The following is a 19800-nucleotide window of genomic DNA, read 5'->3' on the forward strand; positions in this document are numbered from 1 at the left end:
ACAAGAGAAGCTCTGGGAAGAGCTTTGCCAATGCGAGACACTGCCAGACCTCGTAACTGGATTTAAAGTGACGTTTCGTTAGGCTCTGATTAACGACAGTTGTTCGCAACTAAATTCCTGTTTTGTGGAATAAAGTTTGTCATACACACACACGTAACAATGCCACCTTTTTCCTTATCTACCTCCTGTGACAAACATCTTAAAAATGCGTCAAGTTTTTGACGGACATTTTTTCCTGACATTTCTCTTCCGTTTGCAGCACAGCTAATATTGATGAGAACTTTATTTAAATACGTTTTCATTTATGTAACAGAACTCAAGGTAGTAGCAAAGGATAAAGATATTTTTAATAAACACTTAAACGTTCTGCAGTGTGTCGAGAACGGTTATTCGAGTTGGAAACACACTGAGGTGATGGAAGTCATGAAGCAACTGACTGTGACGTAGAGTTAAGAAGTCTTTGGAAGTCCCCTGCAGACATAGAGCGCCATGCTGTCTCTATAGCCGTCCATAACTGCGAAAGTGTTTGCACGAATCGACTTTCCGAATATGTCATAAATGTTCTATGTGATTCTCATCGTGCGATGAGGGAGGCCAAATCATCCGCTCGAACTGTCGAGACCCAATCGCAAACAATTGTGGCCCAGTGGCCGGCCGCGGTGGTCTAGCGGTTCTAGGCGCTCAGTCCAGAACCGCGCGACTGCTACGGTCGCAGGTTCGAATCCTGCCTCGGGCATGGATGTGTGTGATGTCCTTAGGTTAGTTAGGTTTAAGTAGTTCTCAGTCTAGGGGACTGATGACCTCAGATGTTAAGTCCCATAGTGCTCAGAGCCATTTGAACCTTTTTTTTTTTTTTTTTTTGTGGCCCAGTGACATAGCGCACGATCGTCGATAAATCTTCCTCCGTTGTTTGGGAACATGAAATTCACGAATGGCTGCAAATGATCCCCAAGTTGCTGAACATAGCTGTAACCGGTAAGTGAATCGTCCAGTTGGACGAGGGCACCCGGTCCGTTCCACACCATTGTGGAGCCACCGGCAGCTTGCACAGTGCCCTCTTGACAACCTGGGTTCATAACTCCGTGGGGTCTGCGCCACATTCGGACCTTACCATCACCTCGTACCGACTGAAGTCGGGACTGTACTGAGAGACCACGGTTTTCCAGTCGTCCAGGGTCCAGCTCACGCGGTCACGACTCCACCAGAGGTGCTGCAGACGATGTCGTGCTGTTAGCTAAGACACTCGCGTACCTCATTAACGCCAGATTTGGCCTCTCTGTCCTAATGGATGCGTTCGTCGTACGCCCCACATCCATTTCTGCGGTTATCTCACGCAGTGTTGCCTGTCGGTAAGCACTGACTACGGAAACGCCGCCGATATCGGTCCCTAACTGCGTTGTCCGCGGTGGGCGGAAATGCCTGAAATTTGGTATTCCCGACACACCCTTGACACTGTGCATCTCGGAATACTGAATTCCCTAACGATTTCCGAAATGGAATGCCCCACGCGTCTAGCTCCAACTACTACTGCCGCCCTCTTCAGAGTGTGTTAAGTCCCGTCTTGCGGGCATAACCGCGTTGCTAGGCTCTCCACGCCAATCCGCTCCGCCACTGCACGGCCCTTTTATACCTTCTTCTTCTTCTGTTGTGGTCAATCCAAGGATTCGTTTGCAACAGCTACAATGGCAGCTTGTCTCCATTCTGTGCGTCTTTCAGCTTTTCTCTTCATTTCTTTATAGGTGTTACATCCCACATCTTTCACGATTTGATCCATGTATCTCAGTCGTGGTCTTCCTCTCGGTCTTTTTCCCCTCGACATATCCCTCTATGATTGTATTCAGGAGTCCTTTATTTCTTAATAGATGGCCTGTAAATTGCACTCTTCTTTGAACAATGAAACTCCAGAAGCTTCTCTTCTCACCTGCTCTTTCCAGAACCACTTCGTTTGTGACCTTGTCGATACATTTTAGTTTGACCATGCGCCTATAGCACCACGTTTCAAAAGAATTTAGCTTCTGGTCTTCCTCTGTCCCGAGAGTCCATGTTTCACACCCATAGCGTGCCACACTCCACACATACGATTTCAAAAATCTTTTCCTGATTTCAAAGCTGATGCTCTTAGATGTTAAGATGTTTTCCTTCTTGTTAAAAGCAACCTTTGCTTGAGCAATTCTACTTGTCACATTGTGTACGCGATACTACCGCCGTTCGTATACACTACCGGCCATTAAAATCGCTACGCCACGATGATGACGTGGTACAGACGCAAAATTTAACCGACAGGAAGATGATGCTGTGATATGCAAATGATTAGCTTTGCAGAGCATTCACACAAGGTTGGCGCCGGTGGCGACACCTAAAACGTGCTGACACGAGCAAAGTTTTCTCATACACAAACAGCAGTTGACCGGCGTTGCCTGGTGAAACGTTGTTGTGATGCCTCGTGTAAGGAGGAGAAATGTGTACCATACCGTTTCCGACTTTGATAAAGGTCAGATTCTAGCCTATCACGATTGCGGTTTATCGTATCGCGACATTGCTGCTCGCGTCGGTCGAGATCCGATGACTGTTAGCAGAATATGGAATCGGTGGGTTCAGGAGGGTAATACGGAACGCCTTGCTGGATCCCAACGGCCTCGTGTCACTAGCAGTCGAGATGACAGGCATCTTATCCGCATGGCTGTAACGGATAGTGCAGCCACGTCTCGATCACTGAGTCAACAGATGGGGACGTTTTCAAGACAACAACCATCTGCACGAACAGTTCGACGACGTTTGCAGCAGCACGGACTATCAGCTCGGAGACCGTGGCTGCGGTTACCCTTGACATTGCATCACAGACAGGAGCGCCTGCCATGGTGTACTCAACGACGATCCTGGGTGCACGAATTGCCAAACGTCATTTTTTTTCGGATTAATCCAGGTTCTGTTTACGGCATCATGATGGTCGCATCCGTGTTATTCTCCAGGCCTGTCACCAATTGATAACGTCTGGTCAATGGTGGCCGAGCAACTGGCTCGTCACAATACGCCAGTCACTACTCTTCATGAACTGTGGTATCGTTTTGAAGCTGCATGGGCAGCTGTACCTGTACGCGTCATCCAAGCTCTGTTTGACTCAACGGCCAGGCGTGTCTAGGCCGTTATTACGCCCAGAGCTGGTTGTTCTGGGCACTGATTTCTCACCCAAATTGCGTGAAAATGTAATCACGTTTCAGTTCTAGTACAATATATGTGTCTAATCAATACCCGTTTATCATCTGCATTTCTTCTTCGTGTAGCAATTTAATGGCCAGTAGTGTGTGCGCATATCGTTAGCCCACGACTTCCGTCTCGTCAGTATATTAGGGAGCAGCATCGATTAACGACCTCGGTCCCACGTCTCCCTTGAGTTAGACGATTCTCAAACTTCTACGAAACGTTCTTATACTGTACCATGCGATAACACTACACGCAAACAGATGGAGTACACAAATCCAGTTCTCCGTGGGGAATGGTCTGGCCACTCTCCAAACCCGACTATTAACGTGCCAATCCCGTGAAGTTACGGCAAGAAAGGAACGAAAGGATCAAGAGAAGAAAGTTAATTGAAGGCATGTTTACGCTGAGACTGTAACTTCGTCTAATAGTGACGTTATGAAGAACACAGTTGAGTAGAAAAAGGTGGCGCGAATGGCCACAAGTTTGTCTGACTAGCGAGACAGGGTAATCCGGAAAGTAAGGTTGCGAGAATTTTTTCAAGCACGAAAAATGAATTTATTTTAATAAAATCACGCATTGTAGTATAGGTCTTGCATTATTTTTCCACAATACATTTTGTCATCCTTGGAATTTTTGATTCGTGTGTCATAGACTTCTGCCGCCTTCTTTTTCAGCCAGTTCTTCGATTTTCACCTCGCCGTCGTCGGGAAAGTGTTTTCTACGAAGGTGTTCCTTCAATTCAGTGAACAGATGATAGTCACTAGGTCCATGATCGGGGTGGTTTATAACATCCCAACCAAACAGAGTCAGCGTTGTGCGAACGCGCCTTGTGAAGGACTCCCGTCGTCACCATCCGGCGACGTTTTTTTGTATGGCTCTGAAAATTTTCGTCGCTGTTTGCTGAGTTTTGAATTTTTTGCCCGAAAGCACGAGTATGGCGGCGCTGCAGTGATAGTCGTTTGGTCTCTGAAGTACGGTGATAATCCCAATTTAAAATCTTGTCACTTCAGAGTTGAGAAAAGCCTCGTCTTCAGTCTCAAAACGGTCGAGAGATTCGCGAGCGGCACTAACTCTGTTCATTTTGTGTGCTTCGGTAAGCGTCTTGGCACCCAGCACCCAGCACGCGCACACAGCTTCAGATAATTTTGTCGATCAGTTATCATTTCGTGAACAACAGTTCGCGAAATGTTTGGGCAAACTGGATCCAGGTCGTCAGTGTCCAACGGCGATCAGAGAGCAGATGATCAGTTTTCTGCACCACGCCGTCGGTCAAAACAGACGACCTTCCGCTTTGTAACACCTCGGTTCAGTTTACAGTGATAAAAGCTATAGAAAGAATAATTCAAAATTAGGAATAGAATTTTTAGAGGAGAAAATAGTGTAGAATCAGAATTCGGTAATTGCGGATCAAAATTATAGTATATCAGCAAGTAGTTTAACGTCCAAGTACAGCAAAGTCACGGAAGCTCCGTCATGGAGAAGGCAGTGACGTAAAACTCTTGTGATGAAAAACCTATAAAAAGGCCTGATCGTCATTATTCCCGTCTTTTTTCCTCGAATGTTTCGTTAAAGGGTGGGGAACCCGTGTCAGTCAGCGAGACAATAATTAGATTGGACTTTGTCGTGTTAAGATTCACGATAAACTGTTAGAATATTACGGAGATTAGAAGTGATGTAGTGTGCGATCTCTGACTGTCGGTAGCAAAGGAGTATTAAGGACTTTAGTGCTAGATTGGAACTTTACTGACATATAGACGACAGAAACTAAAATTATCTTCTGATACGAGTGAATTCGGAGGTACCGGTACTCAAATATTAACGCGTGGACTTTTGAAAGTGTCGTGTGCCGTTAGTTGCGAATCTGGACGTAGAGCATTTGCGGACTAATAAGATTCCTCCAGGCTAGGAACCTTTTAAATAGGCCATCATCCATCACCATCTTAATCCTTGAATATAGAGTGAAAGTGTAATACAAAAGTGGTGTACATATGTCATTTACCTAGTACTAATCAGTGTAGGTTTTACGGAACCAAAGCTATTCAGCAGTAAGTCAGCACCATCTAGCGGAAAGCGTAGGCATTAACTGACACGCCAACTGAAGTGAACGTTTACGTGTTTTTCGGACTGCTTAATATGAACTTTTGTGACTCTTCGACGTCCTCACTCCTTCCGAAATGGGGCGCAGGCTGTCTTAATCATAAAAGGGGAGAGTTTTAGCCGGGCGAATTACTAAATAAATGCGATATTTACGAGACTAGCAGTAATAGCAAAACACGAGGCCCGCACCTCATCGGAGAGTCGTCGCTGTCACGTCGGGAAGTAAAGCCGGAAAACCTACCGACGATACGTATCTACGAGGGCAGTTCAATAAGTAATGCAACACATTTTTTTTCTCGGCCAATTTTGGTTGAAAAAACCGGAAATTTCTTGTGGAATATTTTCAAACATTCCCGCTTCGTCTCGTGTAGTTTCATTGACTTCCGACAGGTGGAAGCCCTGTACGGAGTTGTTAAAATGGCGTCTGTAACGGATGTGCGTTGCAAACAACGGGCAGTGATCGAGTTTCTTTTGGCGGAAAACCAGGGCATCTCAGATATTCATAGGCGCTTGCAGAATGTCTACGGTGATCTGGCAGTGGACAAAAGCACGGTGAGTCGTTGGGCAAAGCGTATGCCATCATCGCCGCAAGGTCAAGCAAGACTGTCTGATCTCCCGCGTGCGGGCCGGCCGTGCACAGCTGTGACTCCTGCAATGGAGGAGCGTGCGAACACACTCGTTCGAGATGATCGACGGATCACCATCAAAACAACTCAGTGCTCAACTTGACATCTCTGTTGGTAGTGCTGTCACAATTGTTCACCAGTTGGGATATTCAAAGGTTTGTTCCCGCTGGGTCCCTCGTTGTCTAACCGAACACCATAAAGAGCAAAGGAGAACCATCTGTGCGGAATTGCTTGCTCGTCATGTGGCTGAGGGTGACAATTTCTTGTCAAAGATTGTTACAGGCGATGAAACATGGGTTCATCACTTCGAACCTGAAACAAAACGGCAATCAATGGAGTGGCGCCACACCCCCTCCCCTACCAAGAAAAAGTTTAAAGCCATACCCTCAGCCGGTAAAGTCATGGTTACAGTCTTCTGGGACGCTGAAGGGGTTATTCTGTTCGATGTCGTTCCCCATGGTCAAACGATCAACTCTGAAGTGTATTGTGCTACTCTTCAGAAATTGAAGAAACGACTTCAGCGTGTTCGTAGGCACAAAAATCTGAACGAACTTCTCCTTCTTCATGACAACGCAAGACCTCACACAAGTCTTCGCACCCGAGAGGAGCTCACAAAACTTCAGTGGACTGTTCTTCCTCATGCACCCTACAGCCCCGATCTCGCACCGTCGGATTTCCATATGTTTGGCCCAATGAAGGACGCAATCCGTGGGAGGCACTACGCGGATGATGAAGAAGTTATTGATGCAGTACGACGTTGGCTCCGACATCGACCAGTGGAATGGTACCGTGCAGGCATACAGGCCCTCATTTCAAGGTGGGGTAAGGCCGTAGCATTGAATGGAGATTACGTTGAAAAATAGTGTTGTGTAGCTAAAAGATTGGGGAATAGCCTGGTGTATTTCAATGCTGAATAAAACAACCCCTGTTTCAGAAAAAAAATGTGTTGCATTACTTATTGAACTGCCCTCGTAAGAGCAGACGTCGACGTGGAGTACCTAAAAAGGGAACCACGAGATAGTTTGGGCATGCTTCAGCTTCTCTCTTCGTCGTGAATTTCCGTCCTTCCAAAATTGAAATTCCGTACGCCTTTCGTCACACGCTGCCTTCACATTACGACCTCTGCATAAACTGAAACAATTTCGCGATGAATCGGAGCGGCATTCACGCCCTGAGAATTTACAGCGCGCACTTGGCGGGAGCCAGACTGAGAACGCCCGTTTCTCACAGTCGCCACAACACTAACCGACCAGCTGCTCCTCGCTGAGAATGCTCGTGCTTTCCGCTGGCTTCCAGCTTCCCCCGCTGACATTGCGTGCTAAAGCTACATGCCACGTAACCTTAGTTTCCGGATAACCCTCGTATAGCGATAAAATTCAACTGACGGAACTCGAAGCATTACGCTATACATTTCTCAAAAACATGCTTGGTAGGCCCCAAAACTTATACTTCTGGCATGTGAAGAGTGAATGATTTTGTGTCCCTTAGTCCCCCATTCGGATCTCCGGACGGGGACTACTCAGGAGGACGTCGTTATCAGGAGAAAGAAAACTGGCGTTCTACGGATCGGAGCGTGGAATGTCAGATCCCTTAATCGGGCAGGTAGGTTAGAAAATTTAAAAAGGGAAATGGATAGGTTGAAGTTAGATATAGTGGGAATTAGTGAAGTTCGGTGGCAGGAGGAACAAGACTTTTGGTCAGATGATTACAGGGTTATAAATACAAAATCAAATAGGGGTAATGCAGTAGTAGTTTTTATAATGATTTAAAATAGCAGTGCGGGTAAGCTACTACAAACAGGATTATAGTGGCCAAGATAGACACAAAGCCCATGCCTACTACAGTAGTACAAGTTTATATGCCAACTAGCTCTGCAGATGATGAAGAAATTGATGAAATGTATGACGAGATAAAAGAAATTATTCAGGTAGTGAAGGGAGACGAAAATTTAATAGTCATGGGTGACTGGAATTCGACAATAGGAAAAGGAAGAGAAGGAAATGTAGTAGGTGAATATGGATTGGGGCTAAGAAATGCAAGAGGAAGCCGCCTGGTAGAATTTTGCACAGAGCGTAACTTAATCATAGCTCACACTTGGTTCAAGAATCCTGAAGGAAGGTTGTATACATGGAAGAACGCGGGAGATACTCGAAGGTTTCAGATAGATGGTAAAACAGAGATTTAGGAACCAGATTTTAAACTGTAAGACATTTCCAGGGCCAGATTAGACCTGGATAATCTGACAATCAGAGGTAGTACAGAGTTTCAGGGAGAGGATAAGGGAACAATTGTCACGAATGGGGGAAAGAAATACAGTAGAAGAAGAGTGGGTAGCTTTGAGCAAAGAAATAGTGAAGGCAGCAGAGGATCAAGTAGGTAAAAAGACGAGGGCTAGTAGAAATCCTTGGGTAACAGAAGAGATATACTGAATTTAATTGATGAAAGGAGAAAATACAAAAATGCAGTAAGTAGAAATCCTTGGGTATCACAAGAGATATACTGAATTTAATTGATGAAAGGAGAAAATACAAAAATGCAGTAAGTGAAGCAGGCAAAAGTGAAAACAAACGTCTCAAAAATGAGGTCGACAGGAAGTGCAAAATGGCTTAACAGGGATGGCTAGAGGACAGATGTAAGGATGTAGAGGCTTATCTCACGAGGGGTAAGATAGATACTGCCTACAGGAAAATTAAAGAGACCTTTGGAGAAAGGAGAACCAATTGCACGAATATCAAGAGCTCAGATGGAAACCCAGTTCTAAGCAAAGAAGGGAAAGCAGAAAGGTGGAAGGAGTATGTAGGGGGTCTATACAGGGGCGATGTTCTTGACGACAATATTATGGAAATGGAAGAGGAGGTAGATGAAGATGAAATGGGAGATAAGATACTGCGTGAAGAGTTTGACAGATCACTGAAAGATCTAAGTCGAAACGAGGCCCCGGGGGTAGACAACATTCATTCCATTAGAACTACTGACGGCCTTGGGAGAGCCAGTCCTGACAAAACTCTACCATCTGGTGAGCAAGATGTATGAGACAGGCGAAATACCCTCTAACTTCAAAAAGAATATAATAATTCCAATCCCAAAGAAAGCAGGTGTTGACAGATGTGAAAATTACCGAACTATCATGTTAATAAGTTACGGTTGCAAAATACTAACGCGAATTCTGTACAGATGAATGGAAAAACTAGTAGAAGCCGACCTCGGGGAAGATCAGTTTGGATTCCGTAGAAATGTTGGAACACGTGAGGCAATTCTGACCCTACGACTTATCTTAGAAGAAAGATTAAGGGAGGGCAAACCTACGTTTCTAGCATTTGTAGACTTAGAGAAAGCTTTTGACAATGTTTACTGGAATACTCTCTTTCAGATTCTGAAGGTGGCAGGGGTAAAATACAGGGAGCGAAAGGCTATTTACAATTTGTACAGAAACCGGATGGCATTTATAAGAGTCGAGGGACATGAAAGGGAAGCAGTGGTTGGGAAAGGAGTGAGACAGGGTTGTAGCCTCTCCCCGATGTTATTCAATCTGTATATTGAGCAACCAGTAAAGGAAACAAAAGAAAAATTCGGAGTAGGTATTAAAATTCATGGAGAAGAAGTAAAAACTTTGAGGTTCGCCAGTGATATTGTAATTCTGTCAGAGACAACAAAGGACTTGGAAGAGCAGTTGAACGGGATGGACAGTGTCTTGAAAGGAGGATATAAGATGAACATCAACAAAAGCAAAACGACGATAATGGAATGTTGTCAAATTAAGTCGGGTGATGCTGAGGGAATTAGATTGGGAAATGAGTCACTTAAAGTAGTAAAGGAGTTTTGCTATTTGGGGAGCAAAATAACTGATGATGGTCGAAGTAGAGAGGATATAAAATGTAGACTGGCAATGGCAAGGAAAGCGTTCCTGAAGAAGAGAAATTTGTTAATATCGAGTATAGATTTAAGTGTCAGGAAGTCGTTTCTGAAAGTATTTGTATGGCGTGTAGCCATGTATGGAAGTGAATGAAACGTGGACGATAAATAGTTTAGACAAAAAGAGAATAGAAGCTTTCGAAATGTGGTGCTACAGAAGAATGCTGAAGATTAGATGGGTAGATCACATAACTAATGAGGAGGTATTGAATAGAATTGGGGAGAAGAGCAGTTTGTGGCACAACTTGACTAGAAGAAGGGATCTGTTGGTAGATGTTCTGAGGCATCAAGGGATCACCAATTTAGTACTGGATGGCAGCGTGGAGGGTAAAAATCGTAGAGGGAGACCAAGAGATGAATACACTAAACTGATTCAGAAGGATGTAGGCTGCAGTAGGTACTGGGAAATGAAGAAGCTTGCACAGGATAGAGTAGCATGGAGAGCTGCGTCAAACCATTCTCAGGACTGAAGACAACAACAACAACCACTGATATACAGCAGGAGTTTGGAACATATACAGGGTGTTACAAAAAGGTACGGCCAAACTTTTAGGAAACATTCCTCACACACAAATAAAGAAAAGATGTTATGCGGACATGTGTCCAGAAACGCTTAATTTCCATGTTAGAGCTTATTTTAGTTTTGTCAGTATGTTCTTCCACCTACGCTCAATGGAGCATGTTATCACGATTTCATACGGGATACCCCACCTGTGCTGCTAGAACATGTGCCTTTACAAGTACGACACAATATGTGGTTCATGCACGATGGCGCTCCTGCACATTTCAGTCGAAGTGTTCGTACGCTTCTCAACAGAAGATTCGGTGACCGATGGATTGGTAGAGGCGGACCAATTCCGTGGCCTCCACGCTCTCCTGACCTCAACCCTCTTGACTTTCATTTGTGGGGGCATTTGAAAGCTCTTGTCTACTCAACCCCGGTACCAAATGTAGAGACTCTTCGTGCTCGTATTGTGGACGGCTCTGATACAATACGCCATTCTGCAGGGCTGCATCAGCGCATCAGGGATTCCGTGCGACGGAGGGTGGATGCATGTATCGTCGCTAACGGAGGACATTTTGAACATTTCCTGTAACAAAGTGTTTGAAGTCAAGCTGGTACGTTCTGTTGCTGTGCGTTTCCATTCCACGTTTAATGTGATTTGAAGAGAAGTAATAAAATGAGCTCTAACATGGAAAGTAAGCGTTTCCGGACACATGTCCACATAACATATTTTCTTTCTTTGTATGTGAGGAATGTTTCCTGAAAGTTTGGGCGTACCATTTTGTAACACCCTGTATTGTGTTCGAACGTTACGAATCATCTCGAACAGAACTGTCTATTTACACGCAACCAATACGGATTTAGCAAAGATTATTCTTGTAAAAAACAACTAGCTGTGTACTAAGTGGTGAGTGTTATTGACAAGGATTTAAAATTTCTTCCGTATTTCTTTTGGCACTGTACCTCACAAGCGGCTCGTAGTCAAATTGCGTGCTTATGGAATATCGTCTCAGTTATGTGACTGGATTCGTGATTTCCTGTCAGAGAGGTCACAGTTCGTAGTAATTGACGGAAAGTCATCGAGTAAAACAGAAGTGATTTCTGGCGTTTCCCAAGATACTGTTACAGGCCCTCTGCTATTCCTTACCTATATACACGACTTAGGAGACAATCTGCGCAGCCGTCTTAGGTTGTTTGCAGATGACGCTGTCGTCTATGGACTAGTAAAGCCATCACAAGATAAAAAAAAAAATTGCAAGACAAATTAGGAAAGAGACATCTGTGGTGTGAAAATTGGCGGTTGACCCTAAATAACGAAGTCTGCGAGCTCATCCACATAAGTGCTAAAAGGATGCCGTTAAACTTCGGTTACACGATACATCAGTCAAACCTAAAGGCCGTACATTCAACTAAATACCTAGGAATTACTATTACGACCAACTTAAATTGGATGGAACCCACAGAAATGTTGTGTGGAAGGCTAACTAAAGATTCTTACCGCAAGACTCAGGGAATGTAACAGATCTAGTAAGGAGACTGCCTACACTACGCTGGCCCGTCCTCTTTTAGAATACTGTTGCGCAGTGTGGGATGCTTACTGGATAGCATTGACGGAATACATCGAGGATGTTCGAAGAAGCGCAGCACATTTTGTATTATCGCTAAATAGGGGAGAGTGTGTCACTCGGATGATACACCATTTGGCATGGACATTGTAGCGTTGCTCTTGGGGGACGAAAATAAAAAGAATTGTTACTTTTTTTTAAATGTCGAAAAAGTGAATATTTGGTGGGCCACTTGGCAACAGAATCAGGGATTGATTACACTATTATAATGACATACGTTGAGCATTAAATACCTGAATAAGAGCAGCATATTGATATATATATATATATATATATTTGAGATCGTTCGGAAGAAACATTATCATTTCTGTGCATTTTTATAGTCGCGATGTAGTCATACCCGGATCAACACTAAGGGACCAGAAGGTTTATAGACTTTAAAAGAAATGCAACACTACACAATTTAAAAAAAAAAATTGATTCAGAAATAATAGGAAAACGATAATGTTCCTTCTGCCTCATGCTGCGTTCGGCCCATCGGCGTGATCGTAATTTCTGGCGATGAAGTAACACAAAATTATTATCCTTCAGGTAAATAAGGAGATGGAAATCATCAAGGTTAATTTACTAAACTAAGCACACTTATCTTTAACACACTTTTCTTAATGCTACGTACTTGTTCATATTAAATTACAATAGATGACCATTGTGGTTAAATACTTATACATAACAGTCAGCCGGCCGCGGTGGTCTCGCGGTTCTAGGCGCGCAGTCCGGAACCGTGCGACTGCTACGGTCGCAGGTTCGAATCCTGCCTCGGGCATGGATGTGTGTTATGTCCTTAGGTTAGTTAGGTTTAAGTAGTTCTAAGTTCTAGGGGACTAATGACCACAGCAGTTGAGTCCCATAGTGCTCAGAGCCATTTGAACCATAACAGTCAAAATGTCCTCTTCATGCTGTCTATTCGTAATCAGTTACAAGAAACTACATGTTTTCTGATTGGAAAAAATAGCAATTAGCATATTCACTCAATATTTTCACATCAAATATAAAATACAGTTGCGGAACGCAGCATTCCGCGTCCGCCTTTCATAGAATACAAACAGGAACAGGTGAGGCGCGAAAAGCCTCATTTGTCTTGAAACAACAGAATTCTTTTTTATACCATTAATCGATACATGTACATGGAGATTTACAGGCACCGCGCAAGAACGGCAAAGATAAAGAATAATAGACTCTGTCGCTGCTATGCGATGGTTCATTTCTTTTACTTTACAATTGTTCGATAACTTTAGGCCATCAGGCATTTACTATTGAGCGTATCTTAATGTTTGTGAGGCGAAAATTACTAATATTACACTGCCTCCCATGAGGAGGGAAGGAATACCGAAGGTATTACTTTCATCCTCATGCCCGTTGGAATATTTGTAATTTTCGGGTGTAACATACGGGTTATTAAAAGTTTCATTTCACATTCATTCCATAATAAAAGAATTAACGTTTCAATTTGTAATTACTGACGGTGGATCATTGTGAATTTGTTCTGTGTTTCTATCAGTGTTTGTATGGATTCAGTCTTTCTTGATGCGGGCCGTGGTTGCGCAGTTGGTCGATTATGTCTTTTGCTTCGACATCGAAGGGGACTTTTTTGATAATTGCACTTTGCGAGACCTTAGCATGGGCTGCCTTGGTCCGCTGATTTTCTGGGGGCGCACTGTTACATCTACATACATACTCCGCAATCCACCATACGGTGCGTGGCGGAGGGTACCTCGTACCACAACTAGAATCTTCTCTCCCTGTTCCATTGCCAAACAGAACGAGGGAAAAATGACTGCCTATATGCCTCTGTACGAGCCCTAATCTCTCTTATCTTATCATTGTGGTCTTTCCGCGAAATATAAGTTGGCGGCAGTAAAATTGTACTGCAGTCAGCCTCAGATCCTGGTTCTCTAAATTTCCTCAGTAGCGATTCACGAAAAGGACACCTCCTTTCCTCCAGAGACTCCCACCCGAGTTCCTGAAGCATTTCCGTAACACTCGCGTTATGATAAAACCTACCAGTAACAAACCTAGCAGCCCGCCTCTGAATTGCTTCTATGAACCGAAGACAACTATTCGCCTTCCCCACAACTGCCATTACATGCTTGTCCCACTTCATATCGCTCTGCAATGTTACGCCCAAATATTTAATCGACGTGACTCTGTCAAGCGCTACACTGCTAATGGACTATTAAAACACTATGGGATTCTTTTCCCCCTTCATCTGCATTAATTTACATTTATCTATATTTAGAGTTAGCTGCCATTCTTTACACCAATCACAAATCCTGTCCAAGTCATTTTGTATCCTCCTACAGTCACTCACCGACGACATCTTCCCGTACACCACAGCTTCGTCAGCAAACAGCCGCACATTGCTACCCACCCTATCCAAAAGATCATTTGTTGTTGTTGTTGTTGTTGTTGTTGTTGTTGTTGTTGTTGTTGTTGTGGTGGTGGTCTTCAGTCCTGAGACTGCTTTGATGCAGCTCTCCATGCTACTCTATCCTGTGCAAGCTTCTTCATCTCCCAGTACCTACTGCAACCTACATCCTTCTGTATCTGCTTAGTGTATTCATCTCTTGGTCTCCCTCTACGATTTTTACCCTCCACGCTGCCCTCCAATACTAAATTGGTGATCCCTTGATGCCTCAGAACATGTCCTACCAACCGGTCCCTTCTTCTAGTCAAGTTGTGCTACAAACTCCTCTTCTCCCCAATTCTATTCAATACCTCCTCATTAGTTATGTGATCTACCCACCTAATCTTCAGCATTCTTCTGTAGCACCACATTTCGAAAGCTTCTGTTCTATTCTTGTCCAAACTATTTATCGTCCACGTTTCACTTCCATACATGGCTACACTCCATACAAATACTTTCAGAAACGACTTCCTGACACTTAAATCTATACTTGATATTAACAAATTTCTCTTCTTCAGAAACGCTTTCCTTGCCATTGCCAGTCTACATTTTATATCCTCTCTACTTCGACCATCATCAGCTATTTTGCTCCCCAAATAGCAAAACTCCTTTACTACTTTAAGTGTTAATTTCCTACTCTAATTCCCTCAGCATCACCCGACTTAATTCGACTACATTCCATTATCCTCGTTTTGATTTTGTTGATGTTCATCTTATACCCGCCTTTCAAGACACTGTCCATCCCGTTCAACTGCTCTTCCAAGTCGTTTGCTGTCTCTGACAGAATTACAATGTCATCGGTGAACCTCAATGTTTTTATTTCTTCTCCATGGATTTTAATACCTACTCCGAATTTTTCTTTTGTTTCCTTCACAGTTTGCTTAATATACAGATTGAATAACATCGGGGACAGGCTACAACCCTGTCTCACTCCCTTTCCAACCACTGCTTCCCTTTCATGCCCCTCGACTCTTGTAACTGCCATCTGGTTTCTGTACAAATTGTAAATGGCCTTTCGCTCCGTATATTTTGTGTGTCTGCTTCAATTCTTGTAAGGGAGTTGGGAACTTTATAGCTCAACAGATTAAAAGATAATCATCAGGTTTAAACTAAAGTTCTTTGTTCACTGCCTCGTAATACATCGCACCAGCGAAAATGCAGCCCCACTGTGAATGCTGTTCTCGAACACGGGATGAGTTGGTTGGCATTGGCAACCACCTGGAGATCCCCCTGACTACGTCAAACAGTTGACAGCTGCTGCGAATCGGTGTGCTGGAAGAGCTCCCGAGAGTCGTGTACCAGTGGTACGTAAAGTACTGTGCTCTCCTGCGGATCCTGCCCCCTTTGCAGGGAGTGCAGGACCTGTCATTACTCGTCTACTGAACTGCGAGTCGTGTGTCAGCGGTAGACGGAGGCGTCCTGTACAGAGTGGGCGGGGACCAGGGAGGAGTCAGGGTGTCGACCCACTACACCTGCTTTGGGGAAAACTGTTCTGTCTGTTGTCAGGAGGAGGCAAATGTAAAAGAGTAGTGGTCTATTAATAGGCAGCAGTTTAAACGTATGGCAAATGATGGCACCCCTTAGGAAAAGACAGCAGGTGCCCTCGGTGAGAATGCCTGGGAGGCGTCATTCGACATGTTGAAGAGGCTATTCCAGCAATCATTAAAAAAATGGGGTGCAGCCAGCTGCAGATTGTGGCACACGTTGGAGCAAACGATGCCACCATCTGGGCTCCGATGTCATTCTCGGGTCATTCCAGTGACTGACAGAGAAGGTTGAGAAGACGAGCCTCGCCGTGGCGTTTCGACGAAGCTCGCAGTTTGCAGAATTGTACCCAGAGCTGATTGTGGCCCTTCGGTTACGAGTCAAGTGGAACGGCCGAACCAGAGACTTCGAAGGTTCCGTGACAAGCTAGACCGCTACTTCCTGGATTTGCTCCGTGGGGTTGAGAATTGTAGGGTACCCATTAACAGGTCAGGTGTGCACTGCACGTCAGAGGCTGCTGCTCAGGTAGCTGACTGTGTGTGGGGTGCACATGAGGGATTTTTAGATTAGGCGACTCTCCGTCCAGTCCAGATGATGATGATGATGACTGTAGGAAACCTGTAACAATTGGTGTAAGGTCGAAAGAAATGCCTCCCACAGGCGAGAGTATTATAATACTAATGGTAAACTGTTGAAGCATTTCAACAAAGTGCCAGAGTTTGAAGCGCCCATTAAAAGCAGTGAAGCTCGTTTAATAGTAGGTACAGAAAGCTGGTTGAAACTAGGAATTGATAGCAGTAATTTTGTTTGGGAAAATTTAAGTGTACATCAAGAAGACAGGCAAATGGGAAATGGAGGGGGTGTATTTATCAGAGTTGACAAAAACTGAAATCCACAAAGGTAGAAATTGAAGCTGCATGTGAGATTGTTTGGGCAAGACTCAGTACCAGGGTTGAGCATAAAATAAGTTAATCCTTCTATTGCCCACGAGACTCATTTCCTGGCGTAACTGAAAACTTCAGAAACAACCTCAGTTCACTTGTACATAAGTTCCCCAATCATATTGTGATCATCAGTGGAGACTTTAATCTACCAATAATTAATTGGAAAAATTACAATCTTGTTAGTTGTGGATGTGATAAGACATCCTGTGAAACTTGATTAAATACCTTCTCTGAAAACTACCTAGAACAGATGGATGACGGAAATATATTGGACCTAATGGCAACAAATAGACCAGTCCCCATTGAGGATGTCCACAACGAAACTGGTATCAGTGACCGTGATGCGGTTGTGGCGACAATGATTATGAAGTACAAAGCCACCTGAAACAAGCAAAAAGATATATATGTTAAGCAAACCAGATAAAAAATCAGTAGTGTCGCATCTCAGTGAGGAACTCGAAAGTACCAGCACAGGTCAGGTGCGTGTAGAGGAACTCTGGCTCAAGTTTAAAAGAATATTTGCACACGCGCTGGATAGATATGTACCTAGTAGGACAGTTCGTAATGGAATGGAACCTCCATAGTATACAGTCACTGTAAAGAAACTTATGAAGAAGGAGAGATGACTGCATAATAGGTGTAAAACAAAGTGTAGGGCTATAGATAGAGAGATGCCGAATGTAACGCATTTGGCTGTCGAGAGAGCAATGCGTGATGCCTTCAGTGACTACTGTAGCAGAATTTTGTCAAATGACATTTCACAAAATCCAAAGAAATTCTGGTCATATGTATAGGCTGTTAGTGGCACCAAAGTTAGTGTTCAGCCCCTAAGGAATGAGACAGGAACTGAAATTGAGGGTAGTAAAGCAAAAGGTGAAATGCTGAACTCTGTTTTCAAATGTTTCTTTACAAAGGAAAACCCAGTTTAATCCTCGTACAACCAAAAAGATAAATGAAATAAGTATTAGTGTCAGTGGTGTTGAGAAACAACTAAAATCATTAAAGTTGAACAAAGCTCCAAACCTCATTGGAATCCCTGTCAGATTCTATACTGAATTTACGTCTGAGTTAGCCCCTCTTCTCACAATAATCTGGTGTAGATCTCTTGAAGACAAAACCTTGTCCAGTTCTTAGAAAAAGGCACAGGTCACACCCGTATACAAGAAGGGAAATAGAAGTGATCCACAAAACTACCATCCAGTTTGTGTTGTCTGGTATATGTATGCAGCACCACACTCACGGTGAATCTTGTAAATGCCCGCTTTCTTCAGTTGAGGCTCTTCACTGGTAGACAGAAGAGAATTTTGATTTTAGTTTTCCTAATCTGAAATATCTTGGCAAATGAAATGAAATAACCAACTTCGTCATTTACTGAACATTCATTTATTCCAAATAACATTTAGTTAATGAATAATAAATGTGAAATAATTAAACAAAAACGTAAATGTAGTAATAATAATAATGTATTCACTAATTCACTGAAGATTGCATATCGCATACTCCTATATACAAAATGTAAGGTTGGTACATAAGAAAAAATACACATACACATTCGCCACATTGCTGTATCACTAGCATTAGAGGTATTTTGTTTTTGTTGCAGCCTGTGGCTGTGCACGTTCTCGCTGGCAGTCTCCCTGGGTGCGGCGCTGCTTTTGCCGATCTCCATCCTGAGCAACGAGATCCTCGCGCTGTACCCCAGCAGCTACTATGTCCAGTGGCTCAACCACTCACTCGTCCAAGGTGAGTGCCTACCACCTCGCATTGTGTTTCACTTATGTGCAACTAACAGAACTAACGTCCTTCATCGCGCCAGTCTGCTTGCTACACCCTGCTAGTTCCCAAACATTTTTGCTTCCCAGTGCCCTCAATGCATCTGAGTCTTTCGTGCCACCCCACGGTGACCACTGATCTGTCCGATGCTGTCGAAGTGGGCCGTTGGTGCAGTTAGGTTACTTACCAGTGTAAAAATGAATGAAACACAGATGGTAAATTCGTGCACATTTTACTGAACAGGTATATCACTGACATAACTAAGTGGCACGGGTGAGTGTGTTGTACACTGTACAGCTTCTAAAATCTATTCGAGATACCGTATTACATTCGAGTTCAGAATCTATGAGGACGGTTTCCCTACTTTATTTCTCTGTAAAATAAACTATGCCCACGGTGTGTGAGGGCTCGCAAGTTGGACCGGTACGTGTTGACAACGCTCACACCGGCTTACGGTGCATTCCGCAAAATCTTACCTGATGCTGCCAGTTAGGATGAAGTTACCACTACAAAATTTGTCCATCTGTGATTTGCCCTCTAGCATTCATTTTTTGCAGCAAAACGACTATCTTGCGTCGATAGCTGTTAGGAATTAACCTGTGTTCACGGGGAAAGCTGTACGAGTATTCAAATGGAGATAAGGCCTGGGCCTATCGTTCGACCCCTGAGACAAAACGTCGGAGCTCGGTGTGGAAGGAACGTTGCAAAAGTGCTCCAAAAAAAGACAGAGGTCACATATTTGGCAGGGTAAGTTAGGGGTACCATCTCTTCGGAATGTCGGGAGGTGTTAGTCTGTGAACTGCCAAGTCCCGGACTTTTTTCTCGCAAAGTTCTCTTCCTTCTCAACAATGCTCGGTCCCGTGGAGCCTGAATGACTCGGAGGATTCAGTGGGAAGTGTTCCTCCATCTACCATATTTACTAGATCTTGCTTCAAGTGATTTTCACATTGCCGCAATGCAGAAGTCAACTAGCAGGTAAGCATTTTAATGCCAATGACGAAGTCACGTCGACAGTGAACAGTTGGTTACGAACTCAGGAACCGCCCTGATGTAACAACTTTCTCACATTACCAGTAATGCTTGGAATAACATGGTGACTCTATAGAAAGTGTTGTACAATATCAATAAAATTATTTTAGTCTGACAAATTGTATGTAATGTTTCTTTATGAAATATGGAAACTTTGTATTGGAGGTCCCTTGTATATTTTGAAATGCATTGCCATACA

The 19800-nt window shown here is 43.8% G+C and overlaps 1 protein-coding gene across 2 annotated transcripts in view; it reads left to right on the forward strand.

The window, feature by feature from the left end:
* Positions 1-19800, forward strand: part of LOC126215157 (protein Lilipod) — a 413331-nt gene that overhangs the window by 282949 nt on the left and 110582 nt on the right. For both annotated transcript variants that reach the window (XM_049941822.1, XM_049941823.1), the window contains exon 3: positions 18403-18542. In XM_049941822.1, coding sequence (XP_049797779.1) covers positions 18403-18542 — 140 coding nt within the window. The remainder of the gene's footprint in view (positions 1-18402; positions 18543-19800) is intronic.

The sequence above is a fragment of the Schistocerca nitens genome, chromosome 12, assembly GCF_023898315.1.
Source record: "Schistocerca nitens isolate TAMUIC-IGC-003100 chromosome 12, iqSchNite1.1, whole genome shotgun sequence".
Lineage (NCBI taxonomy): Eukaryota > Metazoa > Arthropoda > Insecta > Orthoptera > Acrididae > Schistocerca > Schistocerca nitens.